General features: G+C 46.0%; 1 protein-coding gene across 3 annotated transcripts in view; it reads left to right on the forward strand.

Moving 5' to 3' along the window:
• The first annotated feature begins 253 nt into the window (after positions 1 to 253).
• The window catches only part of FRMD4B (FERM domain containing 4B), a 134,582-nt gene continuing 114,999 nt past the window's right edge, over positions 254 to 19,836 (forward strand). Inside the window, exon 1 of one of the 3 annotated variants that reach the window (XM_054838342.1) lies at positions 254 to 336. Coding sequence is in view for 1 of the 3 variants with exons in the window: in XM_054838341.1 (XP_054694316.1) it covers positions 1,362 to 1,364 (3 nt within the window). In the remaining 2 variants the exon portion in view is untranslated. Of the gene's footprint in view, positions 337 to 1,347; positions 1,365 to 9,736; positions 9,755 to 19,836 lie in introns of those variants that run through there. The other 2 variants (XM_054838341.1, XM_054838344.1) reach the window with 2 other exon arrangements.

The raw sequence follows: 19,836 nt of genomic DNA on the forward strand, positions 1-19,836 counted from the left end.
TCCCAAGCAGGCAGGGGCGGAGGTGCCCCCCCCGGGGAGGGGGGTGGGGTGGGTGGGTAGCGCTCCCCCTCACGCCCCGATGCTGGCGGGCGGGGGGGACCCGGGCCGGCGCTAAGCCCTGCCCCGCCGGGCGTGCGGGACCCGCAGGCGCTAAGCCCTGCCCCCGCCGGGTGTGCGGTGAGGAGCCGGGAGCTGCCGCGGGGGTGGATGCGAGGGGAGAGGCGGCACCGGCGGCGGGGCCGGGCGGGGCGGGCTGGACTCCGCCGGCAGCCCCGTGTGCTCAGCGGGCGGCCGCCACCCGGGCTGCCCGCACGGCTCCGCGGAGCCCCAGCCAAGGTAAGGGCCGGCGGGGGCAGCTCATTGTTCTCCTGCGGGGGGGGAGCCGTTGACAGGAGGGAAGGGCCGCCGTTCAAACCGGGCGGCGGAGAGGATGCGGCAGCGCCGGCTGCGTGGGGCTCCCGTGGGGGGGGGGGGGGGGGGGGGGCGCGAAGCTGCGGGGTTCCCTCCTGGCCGTGACAGTGTGAGTGGTGGCGAGGGGAAACGCGCGGCCACACCCACGCGGGAGCGGTGGTGGGGGGCCGGGGTGCTCCACACCCACTCGTGGCTCTGCCTGCGCGCCCCGTCCCCCGCAGCCCGCTTGGTTGAAGTTCGGTGTCTGGCAGAGCAAGGGGCCGCCAAGGAAAGCAAACCGGGAAGCGCTCGGGGAGGATTAAATTCCCCGTGGAGCGCAATGAAGGATCGAGTGTCACCGCTGCGATTCTGCTCTCGGCTCGGGTGATAACAAATATTTGCTCGCTTTCAGACAATGAGTGAGTGCTGCTGGTGGACGGAGGGATCCGAGAAGTATTCCCATGCTAACTTAGTCTGCCAAGCAGGAGGGGATCCACCACTGTTGTCATCTTGCCTTTCCCCTAAAGAAAGGAGCCGTGCAGCACTGTAGCCACAGCACAGGGTCTGTCAGGGCTGTGGACAGACATGTTTGGACAGAAATACATCCCTGCCGGACCAAGGCCCTGTGGAGGAAGCCCAGGGTGCTTCCTCTGCCTTTGTTACACTTGTTTGCCTTCCCGGTCTGGCCTCGCATCCTCCCTCTTGCTGAGAATAGTCTCTTTTCCCTGTATTGTTCTCAGTGGGCTTCCTCTCGCCTCTCTCTTCCTCCACCCCTCCTTAGCCGCAGGTTCTCTGCAGACATGATACCCTGACATGTTTTCCCTCTCTCCTATGGAGTTTAAGTCCAGACCTAACTATTTTGACAAAATTCTCCTTTTTCCTGAGTGCAACAGCCATGTTTCGATTGGACTCGAATTGCCCTTGCATGGGTTTGAACTATATCGAAATAAACTTCGCTTAGAACCTGCTGCATGGTAAGGATGAAATTTCTGATTCCCTATGTGCCAGTTTATTTCAGTTTAAATTATACTAACCACTGTGTGCTTGTAGACTGGGCTCTCGAACTCAGTCATTAATATGATGTAAAATAACGTAATGCTTTACGTTTGACCTCACTGCTCCCTTGTTTTTTTAATCCATGGGACTAGGTGGTCCTTGGCTAAATGAATGTAGCTTTGTTGAGCGTAGCTGAAGACTGTTATGTGGAACACACTGTTCCTAGAAGAAAGTTTTGGAGTGCCTGTAGTGGCTGGAGGATGAGATCTCCAGGACAGGCAGGTTAGGAGGTGGTTAGAACAGTGTCTCCAAAAAGGTCCAGGTTTCCATCTTCTGTGGTGTATTGGTTTTCAGTGTTAGATCCATGTGAAAGTGTTGGCATGCCTCTGCTGGAACAGAGGGCAGTGCATAGCTGCTGTCTGGGGGACTTGTTGGTTTTTCCTTTAGGGGACTGTGCTCTAAGTTCTGCCTTTATTTAGAGTTTTGCCTAATGGGAAATAAAGAGCAGCTGAGCTCATTCTGGTAACTTTTGCAGGATTCCCAATAGCTGCAGTGAAATAGTCAAGTCTTTAATCAATTTTTACTTGGCTATAACTTGGGAGAGCTTTGAGCAGCTGCAGGGGCACTGGCTGGAGAGCTGTGTCTGCAGGCTGGGGAAGACTGCAGTGCTTTAGTTATGCCTGGCTCATGCAGGAATGTACATTTAGAAAAATGTACCTATTTTCACCTGTGTTCTCTGCTTTTTTAAAATTACTTTTTTGTAGCTGTCCTTTTCCTTGTCTTTTTTGTACAAGACCTTATTCTACAGAAGTTAGCAATGCTTGCCTTGGAAAGATTTATGTTGCCTGCAACTGCATGCATTTCAAGGTTTTGTCTGTTTATGTAGAGTCATCTTGCTGATTTCCTTGGACTTTCATGGGATGGGTGCAGCTATGTCAGTTTGATTCTGATGTATTAAACATGGCAAAACATTTACTAAGAGAGCACATTTCAGTCCATTAGAAATACATGTCAAAGTCAAAAGACGGGGATTGTACAGAAACCTTATTGGTGTGTTAACAAGCCCTGGAATCCCATAATTTTGAAAACATGACAGGAGTGAATGAACTCCTGAGGTCTAACATGCAGGTGACCATTTTTCTGCGGCTTACTGTGAGGATGCTGGGTTTACATTCACTGAAGCTAGGGTGTTTTCTGACTAGTGAGATGAAATTGCTCTAGGGTTTCCCAGCGTAGAGGCTGTGAATGTATCTTAGCTGTAGAAATCGGGGCTCTTTCCTAGGTTTTGTGCTGTAACATTAAAAACAAAGCTCCACGCACCACCCATAACTTGTTTTTGGTGCATGTTGTTTAGTTTAGTCTTGTGAATGCATGGAAGTGTGGCATGAAAAGACTCCTGTGAGTGTGGCTCTGTCTCCACTGTGGGTCTCAGCTGATGTGGCCATGGATGGGCATTCTTGGTGTAGGCAAGTCTAATTTAAGCTTCTGGTAATTAAAGCTGCAGAAGGTAAAAAGGAGGCCCACTGCAGGGCTTACATAACTTTCAAAGAGCTCTTGCGTATTTTCTGTATCCTATTTTCTTCCAATGCTTCTCAGCATCCATTGAATGGCAGGGAGGAGGGAGGGAAGGACCTGGATAAATGGAGTATTCTGGGATCCAAGGACTCTGTTCATGCCTCTTGCACCTTCCCAGGGAAATGGTGGGCCAATGTGTCAAAACCATTTGTAAGTGGTAGTATAAATTGAAGCTGGGGGATAAACAGGTTAGAAGGTTAATGAGATGTCTGAACTTAATTGATTTTCCATACAAATTGGCTATAATGTCTTTTGTTTGCTTTTTCCCCTCCCTGGGATGCTGTGTTACAGCAGTTACACGAATATAAGGAGTAGCAGGAGGGGGTGGGGGGAGTCATGGCTATTTAGAAAACATGGCTAGGAAACCTTGGTCATACTCCCTAGGGTGGGCTGATGTGTGGTTTTGGACAGAGTAAGGTAGCTCTGAATTAGGACCCTGCACCCCTGTGTCTGCTGGGTCTCGGTGCCATTGACTGTGGTGATCGTTGAGCCATGGCCAGCAGCGTGCTCTGGCTGTCATGCAGAGCTGTACAGTCCCAGGGTTAATAGAAACCTTTTCTTTAGCTGTGATGGTGTACAGGCTAAGCTAGGAAGGCTAGTAGAGGAGGTGTTACGATATGGTGTAAAATAATTTCTAGGTCCTAAAGTTGTTGGGCAGCATCCCTACCAGTGTGGCACTACTCTTCCTATAAGCCTGTGCCTAGCTTTAAAATCTAGAGTAGGGGAGGATGGCTAACTAAAGGTGTTGACTTTACTCATCTGACTGGGAGTGCCTGACTTAACACTCGGATAAATAAGATGCTCAGGCCACCAATTTTGGGTCTTTTCTGTGTAAATTTCCATTCCTATTGGGAATATATTTGAGTTAGTGATTGGAGCCACCCCAGTGCCATGGGAGGGTGAGAGCAGCTGAGATCCTTCCAGCTCACGTGGTTCCTCAACAGTGCTGGTGTTGTTCAGTGCTTCTTCTCTGTGCTGGTTTCAGCTGACAGGTTCAGCTCAGGAGCAGGCACAGTTGGTCAGCAGCACCAGGCTCTGCCTTTCCATGGCTCTGGGCTGGGTCACACAGCCAGCCCAGAGGAGGGAGATGCTGGGAGAAGAGCTGACCTTGGAGATGCTCTTGGTCACCTCCTCCAAGAGCGGCATGGGGAAGGAAAGGCATTATGTGTTCAGGCTACATGGCAATAAAGGTTACAGCTCTTCCTGAGCTCATTTGCTGTGAGACCCTTGTGGCTAAATCACATTTCAGACTTTTCCTCTTGGATTATATACCAAAACCTAAAAAATAAAATAGCAGATTCTCTAAGGGGCTAATGCTAGGTTTTGACTCATGTTCTGTTTTTTCCTAACTGGAGTACCACAGTGAAACAGGTTTTGTGCTTAACATGGAAATTGATTGCAGAGTGAATGTGAAGAGTTGCCTGCAGACAACAGTTTTCATGAAGCAGCTGTATTTTGATTTAAGGGTTTCTGAGCAGCTGAGGACAGCTGTAAAGCATGCACAACCACAGGAGAGAGAAAGATCAAGGTTTTTAGATGACCATGCCATCACAGAGGAAGGACTGACTGATGGGAGGCTTGGGCTTGGCACCTCTGTCTGTAATCAGGCTTCAGATAAACCAGGACATGCCATATGCTGCAAGATTGGTCAATACTTAGAACTATTTGCTGAGAATATGATTAAGAGCCATGTAAAGTAGGTCACTGGGCATCATTGATAAATGAGCTATGTCCTTATCTTGTGTACGTCACCAGTGGTACTGTATGACAATGTTTAGTTGTAGGAACAATTCCGTGGCCGGCTTAGAGCATGTATATCTAGTTTCTAACAGGCTAAGCAGTTTGCATCTGATGTAATGGTGAAAAGCCACAGGCAAAGCTGCTATTGTTTGGTTGCAGCCATTTCAAAGCATTAAGCCTTCCTCTTGGCCCAGTCATAATGCATCAGTGCTTTCAGCAATGGTTAACCGTTCTGGGGTGAAATGGTATAGGTTATAGAAAGAAGGGATTTTTGTTTTCTTTTGCTATTTAAAGCAACACAACAAACCATCAAATCGTAGTTCCTTCAGAATTGTAGTAATTTTTGGAAAACATAGACTGCAATTTCAGTCCTCTGTTTTCTGTGTAGTCTGCTTACAGGGCAAAGTCAGGAAAGGATATACTTTTATGTGATGGCCTCTTTGTTTAGAGACTAAACTCCTAGTAGGGCAGTTGTACATAGAGCTGATGAGAGCTTCAGATTTTCAGCAGTTGTCAAAACTTCAGTGCAAAGGAAGGGGGATGCTGAAGGAGGAGAAATGTGCTTGTGCTGGGGTTATCTTGTTAAACTGACAGGTAATTAACAAACTATTATAAAACCTGTTCTCCAAGAGTGTTTGCCAAGATGCCCCACAACTCAAATGTGTGAAGCCCCAATCCACCTGGGCACTTTCATTCCTCTGCCAGGGTGGGATTGATCACTACTATGGTCCTCTAGTTCCATGTTGAATTTTTTTCAAATCCTTTAGGTATGTTTTGAGATCATATGGTCTGGCTACTGAGCCAAATGAATTGTTTCAGCCACTGCTTGTTGGTCTTAGAGCATGCAGGTGATCAGTTATTGATCAGGAGTGATCAGTTCAAATTGTCACAGCCTGGTCATGCTCTGCTGTGTGACCATGCCTTCGTGGTGGGAGATGGGTATCTAAAACCCTTTCTAATATGTGTAAAAAAAAAAAAAAACCCACCACCAAAATGTAGCCCTACAGTTTTTCTCATGCTAATGTCTGAGCTATCCTTTAGTTCCTTTGAAAGATAATTCCATAGGCTGGTTAATCTCCCCATATATAAATCTCTTTCATACAATTAATCCTTTATTTTTTTTCAGATCCCAGTGTAGGGGAGAGATGGTTTTAGAAACAAATCCATTCACCTTGTGTTGCATTGAAAATGAACCCCTTTTACTTGAAAGCAGAAACAAAACAAAAATACAGATGCATTTTTGTGCATGTTTGTGGTTATTATTGCTGTATGGTCTCAAAAGATTTCAGAGACTTACTCTCTCCCCAAAAACTTTCGAAGAAAGAGATTTCAAGGCTTTCAATCCTGAAACATCTTAAAGAAAATCAAGTGACAAAAGATGCAAAATTGATGATGAAATCTTGACCCTCTTGAAGTTAATGGGAATCTTAAAGCCAGAACTTCACCTGGAGTTTTAATTCTCTCCTTGGAATACTATATTTATGTGCTTTTAGAGATGTGGAATTGCAGAGCTTCACTGAAATACTAGTTCCCAGGTGTTCCTGCTTTATTCATAAATGATCCAGCTGACTTGCCCTGCCCCTGAAGTGAAGCATAAGATTAGGTAACAGATTCCTGGACTATTACAATTATTTTTAAACAGCATCAGCAAAAGTTGTGCATCCTTTTCCTTCTTTCCCAACAAGTCCTAGAAGGACTTGGAGAGACACTAGAAGTATCTTGGGGCAGAGACCACTTTCTCTAGTGTAGAAACAAGTCTGAAAGTAATAAAAATAATCAGTGGATATTTTGGAGAGTGTTTTCACTTGAGTCAGCCTGCCCTGGCCCCGAGAACACAGCAGAGGCTGTTGCTCTGGAGTCAGACCTTGCAGAGTAGTTTCATCTGGCAATGCTCAGTGTGCTCACTTTGGTTTAAGGCTCCTGTAAGGGAGAGGTGGAGGATTGATAGATGTAGTAGAAAGATGCAGGGCTGTGTTAGAGCGGGAGGCAAACTCAGATTGGTGAGGGGGACAGGAGGCCAGAAAACCAGGAGGAAGAGGAGGAGAGCAGCTAGGCAGAATCATTGTTCTGGGCTGGGCACTGTACAAAAGGCGGCTGCCATCCGTGATCCAGCCTTGGGCTGAGATCATAGCATATTGATGTATTTTATGTGACATAATACCTCTAGAGGCATTGCAGTGCTATATGCATAGGTTACATGGACATGGTTACTGCATCTGTCTTAGCAGTCCTGCTTGGATATTATGGAAAGCAGATGTACACATGTTCGGTAGCTATTGTGCAAGAGAGCTGGGACTGAATCAAACCAGTAAAGAAAGCAGCACTTATAAAAGGTAAAATGTCTTAAATCTCAAAAGATTAAAAAAAGAAAAAGGGGAGAGGTGTGTGTAAGATTAACCCTTGACATGATATGTCATGCTGTTTGTCCCTGAAGGTGATAATGATGGAAAATGTGTGTCTGGAGCCTGGGAAGCATCTCCAAACAGTCCCTGGTGCACAGAGATAGCTGCAGTTGTCTAATGATTTGTGGATTTTTCTCCTCCTTTTCTGACATTTTCTCCTTACTCTATTTTAGTTTAGACTTCTGTTTCCTAGTTTAGAAAACAAACTACAAACCTCTCCAGATTGCAGATCCAGTAACATGTGTATTTAACTCTGACACCAAGTTTCTTCTTGTGTATAAAAAGAAGGAAATGTCTTTGTTTGCAGGAATGCTGCCTGAGAGCAGGACCTGGCTAAAAGTAAATTTAAAATTACCAAAATTGTAATTTTTTTCAGTAAAATGACTGTACCACATATGAAAGCTGCATATGGAGCAGAAAGGTGAAGTGTGGGAAATGTAAAAGGATGTGCTGCAGTGGGAGTCTTTCTAATCCATACCATATTACTCAATTTTACAATAAAATAGAATAAGTGTTTCAAATCACTCATTCTTCCTCCTCCAGTGTCAAAAAAGCTTAGCAGAGAGTTGATAGAATCTGATGACTTGGCAACTAAAATACAACTGGCATTTATTGTAAGCATCCTTCTTAGTGGGATGGAGATGTGTGTATATATTGTGCAGCTAATGTATTAGAGATTCTGAATGCCTGGACTTAGTTCATCCTTCTGTCTTCCAAAATGAATATTTTTTTATGTAGGTAACTGAAATTTTTCTAACTTTGCTGTTGTCTCAATCATCTTGAAAATCAGTTGTGTATCTGACTGAATAGTCTGTGCTCTTGTTCAGAGGAGAAGGTTTTGAGAAGTAACCTTTCCTAATCACTTCTCCAGCCCCACCTGATTTCTCTTACATGGGAGGCAGAAGTAGGAAGCTCCAGGAGGTGTCTGCTTGGCAGCCTTGAGGCTGATGCATTACCTGGCACAGAGCAAGTGGTTATGTGCTTATCTGTCAGAATTTCCTAATGCTGACCATGTGAGTCTGTCTCTCTTGGCAGCAGCATAACTCCCTTTCCATGTTTTAGCCTTCATTGTGCTTACAAGTAAATCACCATTAAGGGTTGGATGTATCTGTTGGAAACGTGAGAGGAGTCATCTAATGATGTGTTTCCATGAAACAAAGGTGAATTGAAGTTAAAATCTAGTAAGTGTGTCCTTGTTAGCTTGGGATATCTGGGGGAACCAGCAAATTTGTACAGGTGTTTTTATAGGGAATAGTATGAACCTGATAAACACACTAGTGTCAAGGCTTCTGAAGTCTGTCACTTAGATGAATTGATTGTCATTGGGGAAAGGAGAGGGAAAGCATGGGCTTTCTCAAATTGGCCTGATAGAGGGTATGAGGAGGGAAAAGGGGTGTATGTGTGCATACTGGGGGTTACTGGTGTGATAAAAGGTCCTTCTGCCTTAGAAACCATGCTCATCTTTAAAAAATATTAGCAACCACTGCTTCAGTACTATGGACTTGCAGGAAGACTTGTGATGCACTACACTACTTGTTTTAATTGTCTTTAGTGATTGGGATTTCTTGATTGCCCACTCCTAGTCAAGGAGGGGACGTGGGTCAAAGCCCTGTGGGTATGTGGCGGGTTTAGAAGGGAGAGGAAGGCTGTCTGGCACACACGTGTATAAGCTAGATCTGTGTGTGAAACCAAACTGTTGGAAGAAGAAACCTGGAAGGGAAGAAGGAAAAGGTCCTGCAGCAGTGTCTGGCATATCAGATCTCAATTTATTGTTAACCAAGCAAGTTTCATAACAAAGGCATTTGAAGAAAACTTTAGAAAAAATACTCAGCCAGGCTAAAGTAAACTCCATCTTTAACCCTGTTTTGGAGTATGCTGAAGGTATCTTGCTACCTTGCATTAACTTGGCTGCCAACTGGGTTCCTTCCACTTTGATCACTGGGGAGCTGGTGTTAGTAATTTTAACCTCCTCATTCTCAGTCTGAATCCTTTTTTAACCCAGCAGGACTAGCTTTGTTGCTTAATGGCAGAAAGGTTCGTAAGCGATGCATTAACATCTCGTCTTTCAGAAGTTACACCCTGTCACAGTGTCATATGCTTGTTGGGGCAAGCTGCACCTCTCTTCTCCCTGCGAGAGAAATCCCTTCTACTTCAAACTCCCCCATATTACTTGAATGGAGCCTGGGCTGTGCAGCAGCTGAGATGGTATGTTTATTCAAATACATTTGAGCGTGTCATCTTTGCTCTCGACTAAGACGTAGCTGCGTGGGATTTTAGTGGCACCGAGAATAAGACTCCCGGTTTGCTTTAGCAGTTGTTGTCTCCAGCTCCGCTGTGTAAGTACAGGGTGGCGGGTTGTGCTGTGTGGCAGACTGTGTGTCTGGCACTTCGTCTGCAAAGTTGTACTTGTTTGGTTTTGTTTTTACATACTAGTGGTGTTCTGTAGTTCCGTCCTCCTAAAATAAAATGTGGGAATAAAAAAAGTCGGAACAGCTAGCCATGGGTGGGACTGAGCTGGAAAGAGCAGCCAGAGGAGAAACAAAGGCGAGTGGTGTTAAATGAACGCAGTGGGGAGCAGCAAGTGTGGAAACGCTGCAGGGGGTGAACTGCCTGGTAGTTTATCCTTAGAAAGTTTCACCCAGTGAGTCCAGGTAAGTGGAAACTTAATCTGAGATTCGTACTCCCAGACATTGCAGTGCTGAGTGTGCAGTCTTGCTGAACGCCGGGGGAGGTGTATGAGAAGAAATGTGTTTGGTGCTTTTATGGCTCCTTCTTTGTTTCAGTAAAGAAAGATGTGTTGTTCCTTTCCCTTGTGCGAAAGCATGAAGATGGGCCTGGGAGATGTGTTGTGCTGTCTCAGCTGAGACCTGAACTGTAAAACTGCGTGGACGGATGCTGGCTGCCCGGGGCAGGCAGCAGGGTGGGAGGCTGCAGCGTGGGGCTCCACTTTAAGGGTGCAACTCCTACGTGATGAGTCTGCGATGTGCCTTATGAAGGACAGTAGCTGCAGGCTCAAACTCTGAGGTGCCAGAAACTGCATTTAATGTTTTTTTTAATGTGCCAGTAACTGTTACAGTTGCAATCCAGCCTTTTAAATCTTCCTACAAACTACTCAGGAGTCCTTGACTGACTAATGCTTAGGTGTGTTGGCCTGTGTTGTAACAGCTAATCTTAAACAACAGTGGGCATGCTTTACTCGGTGGTGGAGCTGTGAAGTGCCTTGAGGTAGCAGGTTACTGGGTGAGGAGGGAGGTTGGAGTCTGATGGTCTCACCTAGCTGTTCAGTCCTCCACACCCCTCCAACTGCAATGCAGTGGGACCTGGCCCTCATGCACCTGGATTTCAGCTATGAGCTTCCCTCTATCCATGTGGTTTTGCAGCCTCAGGCTGTGAAGCAGTGCCATACAGAACTGCCAGATGTAACAAGGAAATGGCAAAGGAAGTTATGTGCAAAAATTAAGATCCTGGTTCCTTTCTCACAGGAGGAGTCTTATTTGCTTCCTTGAAGTTGGGAGGAGGAGATGAAGCCACAGATACAAACTCCAGTCATTTCCATTTAGAAGAACATATTGGTGGACCTAACATAGTATCTGCTGGTGGCACCATCAGTTGTGCTGCTGACATGTTCACCCTACTAAAGCAAGTATTCATGTAGATAGTTTTACACAACAAACTGGAGAGAATAGGGGGAAAATGGGATTTTTGTTTCCTGTGAGCTTCATACAGGACAGCATGGCATTCGGTTATAAAGTACACCATGTGTGTGTACTGTATTTTGTACTAAAGGGCTGTCAGTCATGCTTCACCAGGATGCCAAGATCGTACTCTGGTTAAAATGGATTTTGCTGGCAATTTATCACTTGTGCCTGTCTTCCTCTGCAAAACCTGCCTGAGGAAAAGTACTGTTCTGGGTATGGCGTGATGGTAGTGCCTGGCCTCGGGAGGTGTCAGCGAAGTGCTGCAGCAGTGTGTGTGTGCGAATGCTGATGGAGAGGAGGGGGATCTCTGCCTGATGCTGTCTCCAGCTGTTCCTCCCAGCACTTCCCAGTCCTGTACCCTGGAGCCATCAAACCCTGGGGAGTCTCCCAGGTCTGGGGAGGGGGTTCAGGGCTGCTCTCCCTCCTGGGGCAGGTGGGAGTGGAAACTCCTGTTGTACAGGAAAAGATGTCTGATAATATGCTGGGTGCTGCTCTGCCCGAAGCAGCTGATACCTCATGCTTCTGGAAAAGAATAAAAGGGTTTGGATGAGGTGGTGGTGTCTGACTAGGAAGCCTGTAGTAGATGAATTGTAACACCTGTGTGTAGCCTGCTTGCTTCCTCTGGGGCTATGACAGGTGAGTAGCTTTCAGCAGCAATGCCCATCACCTTAGGCTGGAGGGACTTTTATTTTAAGGCTGCACACTGCATCCAGTCCCTGATATCACCGGCTCTTGTGCAGACCTTGCCTGGGCCCGTGCAGCTCATGCCATACCTCCTCTGAGCTCTGGAGGTTCCACATCAGTCCTGATGCTGGTTATGTTGGTTTAGCATTGCCTACACCCCATAAAAAAGGAGAAGCTCCTCTGGAGTTAGCCCATCTTAACTAGTTTCTTTATCCTGAGGGATTCTGCCTATTTTTGGGTACCTTCATTTGTGGAGCCTGAGAGGCTGTCCTTGAGGTTTGTGACTTTAAGAGGTTAATTATGTGTGGAAGAATAAGAAGGTGAAAGATGCTTGTGCCTAGGGAGAAAAATCATGGGAAGCTAAAAACAAAGCAAAATCTGTGTGTTTCTTTTCCGAGGAATTGGAAAGAGCTGCTTGAAATACAAGAACCAGCTCACATAAGAGACCTTTAAAACCTGGAAGTAACTGGTGTGGTAACTCCCAGTGTAAATGACTTTCAGAGCTGTGATTCTGAGCCAAGAGTGGCTCTTCGCAGTACAGGCCAGGTCTGCAAAGAAACATCAAAGCAAGAGGGGGTTTGCCCAGGGCAGTGCGAAGAAACACCATGATGAATGTTGGATGGGTACAAACCTGAAGGCAGGAGAACCACTCAGTACATAGTGTAAGAAGAGGCGATAGCACAGAACACTGAGAAAGGAGGTACAAGCCTGATCTGGGCTTGCTCTGTCTTAAGGAATTCTTCAGATAAAAATCCCTGCCAGGCCCCAGAAAGTTGGTTTGAAAAACCAGTGGAGGAGTGTTCAAGGCAGACCTGTGGCTTTAAAGCAGATTAAGCTTGGAGCAGACATACTGATGGGATCCAAGGGGATGGACTTTTTTGACTTTATGCAGTGCCTCAACATAAGCATCTTGCTCCTAGTGACTGAAATGTATTTGTACATGTAACTGTTTCAGTTGTCTATTTTATTGTGACTGATTTTTGCCTGAAACCAGTTTTTCTGTGCTACATCCTGATGACCTGGCATTTTGCCTAATGAAGGTGTTGGGTAAGATATGGCACTTTGGTGGGAGGAAGGATTCAGAGGTGTTTATCAATGGTGCTTTGTGTCCTTCTCGAGCACAAAAGGTTCAGAAAGTTTTGCATTTGCCATTTCAGTGTGCAATTATTTCAAGCAAGCAATTTCTCTGCAGTTGACACCCGTGTCCAAGGGGAGGATGTGGCAAGACAGGAAGAAAAAATAAAGTATACCACCATCCAGTAAATTCTCAGTACTAATGCCAGTAATATAACATTAGTAATAGCTTCATTACCATAAAGCCTATGCTTTATTCTCTACATACAGGATACTCTTTTTAGCTGCTATAACCTCCTGGTATAGTTAGTTACCCTTTTAATCTAAATAATACAGTTTAATCACTGGTATAAATGTGTCCACCATGAGAGTTTAACAATATTGATTAGCACAGGACAAAAGTTAAGGCATGTCCCTGGTTCTAGTGAGTACCAGGCAGCAAGGAGATAGCCATTCTTTCAAACTCTGCTCCTGCAATTAGAATCCAAATTGTTTGTGTGAGCTGGGCAGGAATGTGCTGGTATTTACCCAAATTTTGAAGAAGATACTTAGCAGAGGAATGTGCTCTACATGCTCGCCATTCTGCTAGGAAACCGTGCATATAAAGTAAACCTCAAGCAAATATTTGGAGGGCTGGGAGGTTTCAGAAGTACAGCATGTCCTCCAGATTTCAGGAGGAGCAAGTCATCCCCATGTACTCTGTTGCATCTTGTCTTCTCTGCAGGCTCCATCCCAACCAATGCTGCTGCCTGGGTGGTTACAATAAACCTCTTTATTTCATTTTAATATGTGTCTGAGTACCTGATATTCAGAATGGGATTAGGAGATGAATTGCTACTGAAATTGGTAATAGCAGAAAGCAAACCTGTCTGACAGCATCTGCCCTGTGATCTTCTGAGAGCAGGTAAAAGAATCCTTAATTAACTTTTTGCAAGGGTGGGGTAGTATTTTTGTGCAGAATTCATTTGGAAAGTTACAGCATGAATTGTTGTTGCCTGAATTAGAGTAGCCTAATGAATTGCTGTAAATTAGCTCCTAGCCTGTAGTGAATACTGGGTTCAAGGGAAAAAAAGCCATAACACTTGCTGCGGGCTGAAGGGAGGGAGCTGACTTGGAGAAACTTGTTAAAGCTGAGGTAACACAAGAGCATGGTAGCTCATAACTGTTGTTGTCAAAACATTTCCAAAAGCTCTTTGCATTGTTCCTGTTTTGTTTTTCTGCCTCCTGTCTGCATGAGACACCTCAAAGCTGGTCAGAGGCTCTAGTGCAGGTGTGATGTGCATGGTTGTACAGGTCCCAGGCCAGTTATAGAATTGTAGAATGCTAGAATACCAGGTTGGAAGGGACCTCAAGGATCATCTGGTCCAACCTTTCTTGCCAAAAGCATGGTCTAGACAAGATGGCCTAGCACCCTGTCCAGCTGAATCTTTCTTCCAATGTTGGGGAATCACCACTTCCCTGGGGAGATTATTTCAATGGCTGAATCTTCTCCTTGTGAAAAATTTTCTGCTTGTGTCCAATCGGAATCTCCCCAGGAATAACTTGTACCCATTACCCTTTGTCTTTTCCTTGTGACTCTGTAAAAAGGGAATCTCCATCTTCTTTGTAGCCACCCTTTAAGTACTGGAACATGGTGATGAGGTCTCCCCTAAGCCTTCTTTTCTCAAAGCTGGACAAACCTGATTCAGTCTTTCCTTGTATGGCAGGCTTCCCAGTTCTTTAATCATCCTAGTGGCCCTTCTCTGGACCCTTTCCAGCCTGTCCACATCTTTTTTGTATAGTGGGGACCAAAACTGAACACAGTATTCCAGGTGTGGCCTGACAAGTGTTGAGTAGAGTGGGATAATGGCTTTATCTCTGCTGGTGATGCCCTTGGTTCTGCAGCCCAGCATCCTTTTGGCTTTCTTTGTTGCTGCAGCACCCTGTTCACTCATACTGAGCTTGTCCACCAGGACCCCCAGGTCCCTCTCCATAGAGCTGTTCTCTGGCCAGGTGGATCCCAATCTGTGCTGCATTCCTGGATTATTTTTTCCCAGGTGCAAGACCTTACACTTGTCCTTCTTGAACCTCATAAGGTTCTTGTTAGCCTACTCTTCCTGCCTATCTAGGTCTTCCTGAGGTGGCTGCAGTTATTCTGTGAATATTTTTATCTGACCAACTCTTGGAACTGGCCCAAGTCAGAACCAGGTTTTGAGGCCTTCAGTGCTTTAGCTTCCAACTTCTGAAACATTGGCAGTCACCTAGTTCATTGGTGGTTACTTGTGTGCACAGCTGTATCAAACCTAGAGCAGTAGAAGTAGCAGTGTGTTAAGCTTGTCTTGCATGGTACTGATGGCTTGGTGCAGAGACTGTCATTGCTAATTGCTGTCGTGGCAGGAACACGTTTTCCTCCTCCAACGGTGCTCAGTCAAACTGTCATCAAACCAGACTTGTGTCTTAAATTGCTGCAGATTCCTTATTAAAAAGTAGAGTTGGGTAATGGAAAATGGGAGGTTATTGTGAAGCAGTGGATAATTAAATACTTATCTCAGGACCAAATTGATGTTGTTCCTGAAGAAAAAGCCTTGACAGGCTGTTCTGTCAGCTGCTGCAGTAATTAGAAATGAGGGCCTCCCCTTAGTAAGGGCTGTGCCATGGTTCAACAAGAGTTGCTCTAGTTGTGTCTCTTTGTTTCAGGAAGATTGATAAGTGTGTCCCGAGTGGCATGGAGTTAGCTGCTGGTCAGGAGGGGCAAGCAGATTGCCACCATGGAACAAATAGATTATATGCATGAAAACACACTGATAGTTTGCATAAAATGAGGTGTGGGGTGATTTGAGGGCAGTTTTGGAAGAGCAAAGGCAGGGAGGGTTGGGGTCCCAAAGTGAATGTCCCTCTATTGTCCATGCCCTGAGAATGGATCTGGGTGGCTTTACCTGTGGGACAGAACTAGGGAGACACTTTGCTTCCCAAGAAATCACTGTCCCAAAGCAAGGCTGTCCTCTTCCCAGATAATAAAATCACAGGGGGTTCTTTGAATGAACAGCAACAAGTACCTGTAACTCTGTACAGTTGTCTGGGAGCCTTAGCAAGTTTGTAGTGCTTGTGTTTTCATGAACTCTGTGCTGCTGTTTTGGTGCATCATGAAGTCGTGTGCTTCTTGTGTTAAATGCCCTTTCAGCTCGGCCACTGTGAAGGTGATGAAAACTTTTGTACAAAACTTAGTCTCAAGTGAAATAATCTGAATGAATTAGGTAGTTTAATAGCCCATCTCCAACAGCAGCCAGAACCAGCTACTTCAGGAGCTGATACTTCAGAAGTCCTGAGTGTTGGGATGGTTTTTCCCAAGAAATTGTCTTTTTTGACACCCAGTTAGAAACTGGCTCATATCCATAAGTGGCTTCAAGTCCTGATAAAACTCTGATTTACTTAGACCTTGTTCTGGAAGAGGCCAAATATTGTCATGTTTTTATGCTTTGGAGGTGTAAGAATTTCATCATATGCGTGTTTAGCTTGCTGGAGGAATGCAGTTGGAATTGCTGAGTTCAGGGAGGGGGGGAAAAAAGCTGCAGCATGAATTAAACATAGCCAGTATTTCTAAAGGCATGATGTCTTGAATGGTTTTAATCAGCATCCTTTAAATACTCTGTCATTGCTTAGCAAACAACATCCTAATTGGCTCACAGAAATATTGAAAAGCCAAAGTAGGCAATACCCCTGGCAGGGTATTCTTATCTTCCCAATTTAGTTCCTATCTGTGTACACAAGTCGGATGAAAATGATGCAGCACGGGGAGGAGCAGGTAAGGGGAGCTCTTCTGCATGAGTAGAGGTGCTTGAGATGTCAGTCCAGAAAACAGCTGCCTGTCTGCAAAATGGTTTGAGGCCCCACTTCTAGAAGTAGCCCTGGGCACCTCCTGGTTTTTACTGTGCAAGTTATTTGGGATTAAGTAAGTTTTGAGTGGGGAGGGTCTGGTTAAAACAACAGCTGGATGGAAAGGAGGAAACCCCTCAAGATATATCCTATAAGGATTCATTTAAAGAAGAAAAATAGCTAACATAAAGCTGGTCGTGTGCTCTTGAAAGGCATGCACAGCTCTGCAGTGTAAACTACTGCCTCTCGTTTTGTCAGTCTCTGCACGTAAACCTGGGTTCCTTGCATAGCCGTTATGTTAGGCAGAGTACTGTATTTGAGCTTGTCCTTTCTGCTTGCTTAGAATTAAACGGGAAGATGGCAAGTCCTGGAGGAGAGGTGTTACCAGGAGGTATGGGACATGACCCCCATTCAGTGGTCTTGGAGGCAGCTGCTGTAATTCCTGGCAGGCAAGCTGTGGCTTGCTTTGGGATCCTGGTGCTCCTGGAGGTGTTGCAGTCTGTTACCTGGCCGCAGGGAGAGGGTGGCCATGCGAGATGGGTGCAGCTCCCCGGATCCAAACACAATAAAGCAGGAGGTTTCTATGAATCGGTGCTGTGTGGAATGAATGCAAATAGCAGAGGAGACGGAAGAAGAATAATTTCATATTGATGTTGAATCGACAGGCAGGTACTTGTCTGATGCCGCTCCGTAGCTGCAGTTGATCCTAGGTCTGAATAACAGACCTAATGGTCTTGGTGTCGTTGTCCGTGTGTCCCCCCCCGGCCCGCTTCCAAAAGGGGATGTATAAATGTAGTCTTTGAGCCAGGATGAAGCCCCAGACATTCTGCAATGTCTTTCACTACCTCAGATGAAAGGCAACTTCTTTTAACAGGCAAACACCTACCATTGCAGAGTCTGAGGTGCAGATGCACAGCTGCTCCGTGGGGACTGCACGTCAGTGTGTGCAGGAGCGTGCCTACGTGCAGGAATAACTGCATGCCTGCTCTCCAGGAGCTCCTGTAAATCCAGCCACTTGTGCAGGGGGTTGTGGTGGTTGCACAGCCTTGTGTGTAAGGGATCGTCTTCTTCCCATGTCCCTGTATTTCTGAAAGCTGGTTGTTAGATGCCCGGTAGTTTTAAATGGGGTATGAATTCTTGAGGCTTTCCAGGCATGTCGATGCTGTTACGCAGGGATGCATGCCAAGGTGCTCTCATCTGAGCTGCTTAGTGAAATCTGAACCTGTTTGGAGCTAACTGGCTTTCAGGATTGCTCTGAACCAATGAACCTGGGCTGCTACTTTCATAAAAAGTTGCTGAATCCATAGTCCTCTGTTAAAGAAAATCTCAGCCAGCTCCAAATAACCCTAGAAAAAGCAATGTTGTTGCTTTGAGGGAGGAGAAGTATGACAGACCAGGGTCTGTGTCTCTGCTAAATTATACAAGGAGCTATTGCAGTGAGCAGAACTGCCGTTTGCTGATGTTTCTGTGAGTTACGACCGCGTTATCCTGGTGTGTGCGTGCCACTCTGGGGATGCTCCTGGGCATGGCGAGCACTGCTGTGGGAATGCAGCTTCTTTGGCGGCTCTGCTTTCCTCCACTGATCTGCTCACTTGAAATCTTCCTGTACGTTTTTGTTGTTGCTTACAATCTCCACTCAGGTGTCATCTTTTCCTTCTTTGTTTTAGGCTCTCTGTTTTGGAAACTGTCACAAGGTATTTTCAGATTAATCCTTCCCTCTTCACCCCCCTGCACCCTCCCTATCACCATGTGGTCTCTGGGTCTTCTCGTAGCTGTTTTGCTTCCTCTGTTGCTGAGACAAAGGAAAACCAACCTTCTGTAGGGCTGGTTTCAGGCCAAGCTGTCCTTATTTAAAATCAGTGCAGGTGCTTTCAAAAAAAAGAACACCAAATCAGTGTTCCATTTACCACTGCACTACCCCGACTGTAAAGGGAAGAGCCACATTATACACAGACACAAAACTAGCTGATATTTTTGTCTAGCTGTGCATTTACATAATGTGAAAGTTTATAGCCGTGCAATGGGAACCCAGCTTGGGTGGGTACAATATATTCCCAGGGAGGTCTCTGCCAAGGGAAGGAACAAGAGCAATATATCCTCCTTGCATTTCTTGGGCTGCTGGCAGGGAAGAGCAGTGAGGTCACTGATCCTCCCAAAAGGGTTTTGTTTTATGAGGATGTTTGTGGCACATGTTCTCTCCATATTAATGGATATGAAGAGCAGGTCAGCTCTCCTGGCAGGTCTTCTCAGCCCTGGAGCAGTGTCTGCGTGCAGTGATGGGGTTTGGAGAGAGTGGGGAGAGGGGCTCTGGGGTTGTAGGGCATGCCCAAAAAATCATTTAATAGCCCCTTTCCTTCATTTAGGGTAGCACAGGGAAATACAAATAGCAGGTAAATCTTGAGCTGGGCTGTTTATTAAAGGGCTAGATATGTCTTTGTGACAAAGCTTGTTGCTGCTCTGATTTGTTGATAATCAGGGTCCTTTTCCTTGGCAGGTAAGTAGGTCACTGTGGTAGGAAACAAGATGTGTGCTACAGCTGTAGAAAATGTACTCCCCTTGTTTGTACACCCTGTCTTCTGGATGTCTATGGCTGCCTGCACTGGGGCTGTAGCATTTCATGGACAGGCCCTTTTTTCTGGTTTTGAGGATGAGCTCCTGGCCCAGATGGATGAGCACCTTGAGAGGCACTAGGTGTTGACTGCTCCTGCTCCTGTGCAAGCTCCTGGAGACAACTGACATCTACCCTGCTTTGGATGGCTGTGACATGTACTTGCTGCTGTACCTCGTCCCCAGTTCCTTGAGACAGTTGTACTTTCTTCCTCTGATTCACAAAGGGGCAGGCTTTCATTTTCCCATTGCGAGAGCAGCTTTGTATCCCCAAGAGCCCTTTGGAGGAGCTCGGGCTGGTTTGCCATCAACATCACTTGTTTAAGAGACATTGCAATAGATTTTGCATCTTCAGCAGCAATGAGTCCTGACCTTGGCCCTGCAGCAAGAGCAATGATAAATTATTTCACAAGTCACACTAAAGCAGGGATGTGATGTTTGTGCCATCAAGAGGAGCAAGTGTCCTGGTGCTGTTTGTTGCAGAGATCGGCACAGCCCTTGCTCCTGGATCTGTGTACGCCTCAGCAGGGGCATGGTGAGTGCGTGCTGCCACGGACTTTGTTCCAGGTTTATTGGACCTGTCTAATAGCAGAGCTGGGATTTGCTCTGCCACGGTTTCTTCCATCTACTTAATAAGTGCTTGTGGGCATCTAATAATCAAACCCAAAATGAAATGCATAAGAAGGTAAGGCTGCAAACAGGAGATATATGAGCTTTCAACTGTGTATGCGTGGGATTCGCATCTCTGGGGATGTGTGTTCATAAATGCCATATTTGTTGATGGCACAACAGAGACCTAATTACAGGCCTGTTCTGTC

This window comes from Grus americana, chromosome 11 (genome assembly GCF_028858705.1).
Source record: "Grus americana isolate bGruAme1 chromosome 11, bGruAme1.mat, whole genome shotgun sequence".
Classification (NCBI taxonomy): domain Eukaryota; kingdom Metazoa; phylum Chordata; class Aves; order Gruiformes; family Gruidae; genus Grus; species Grus americana.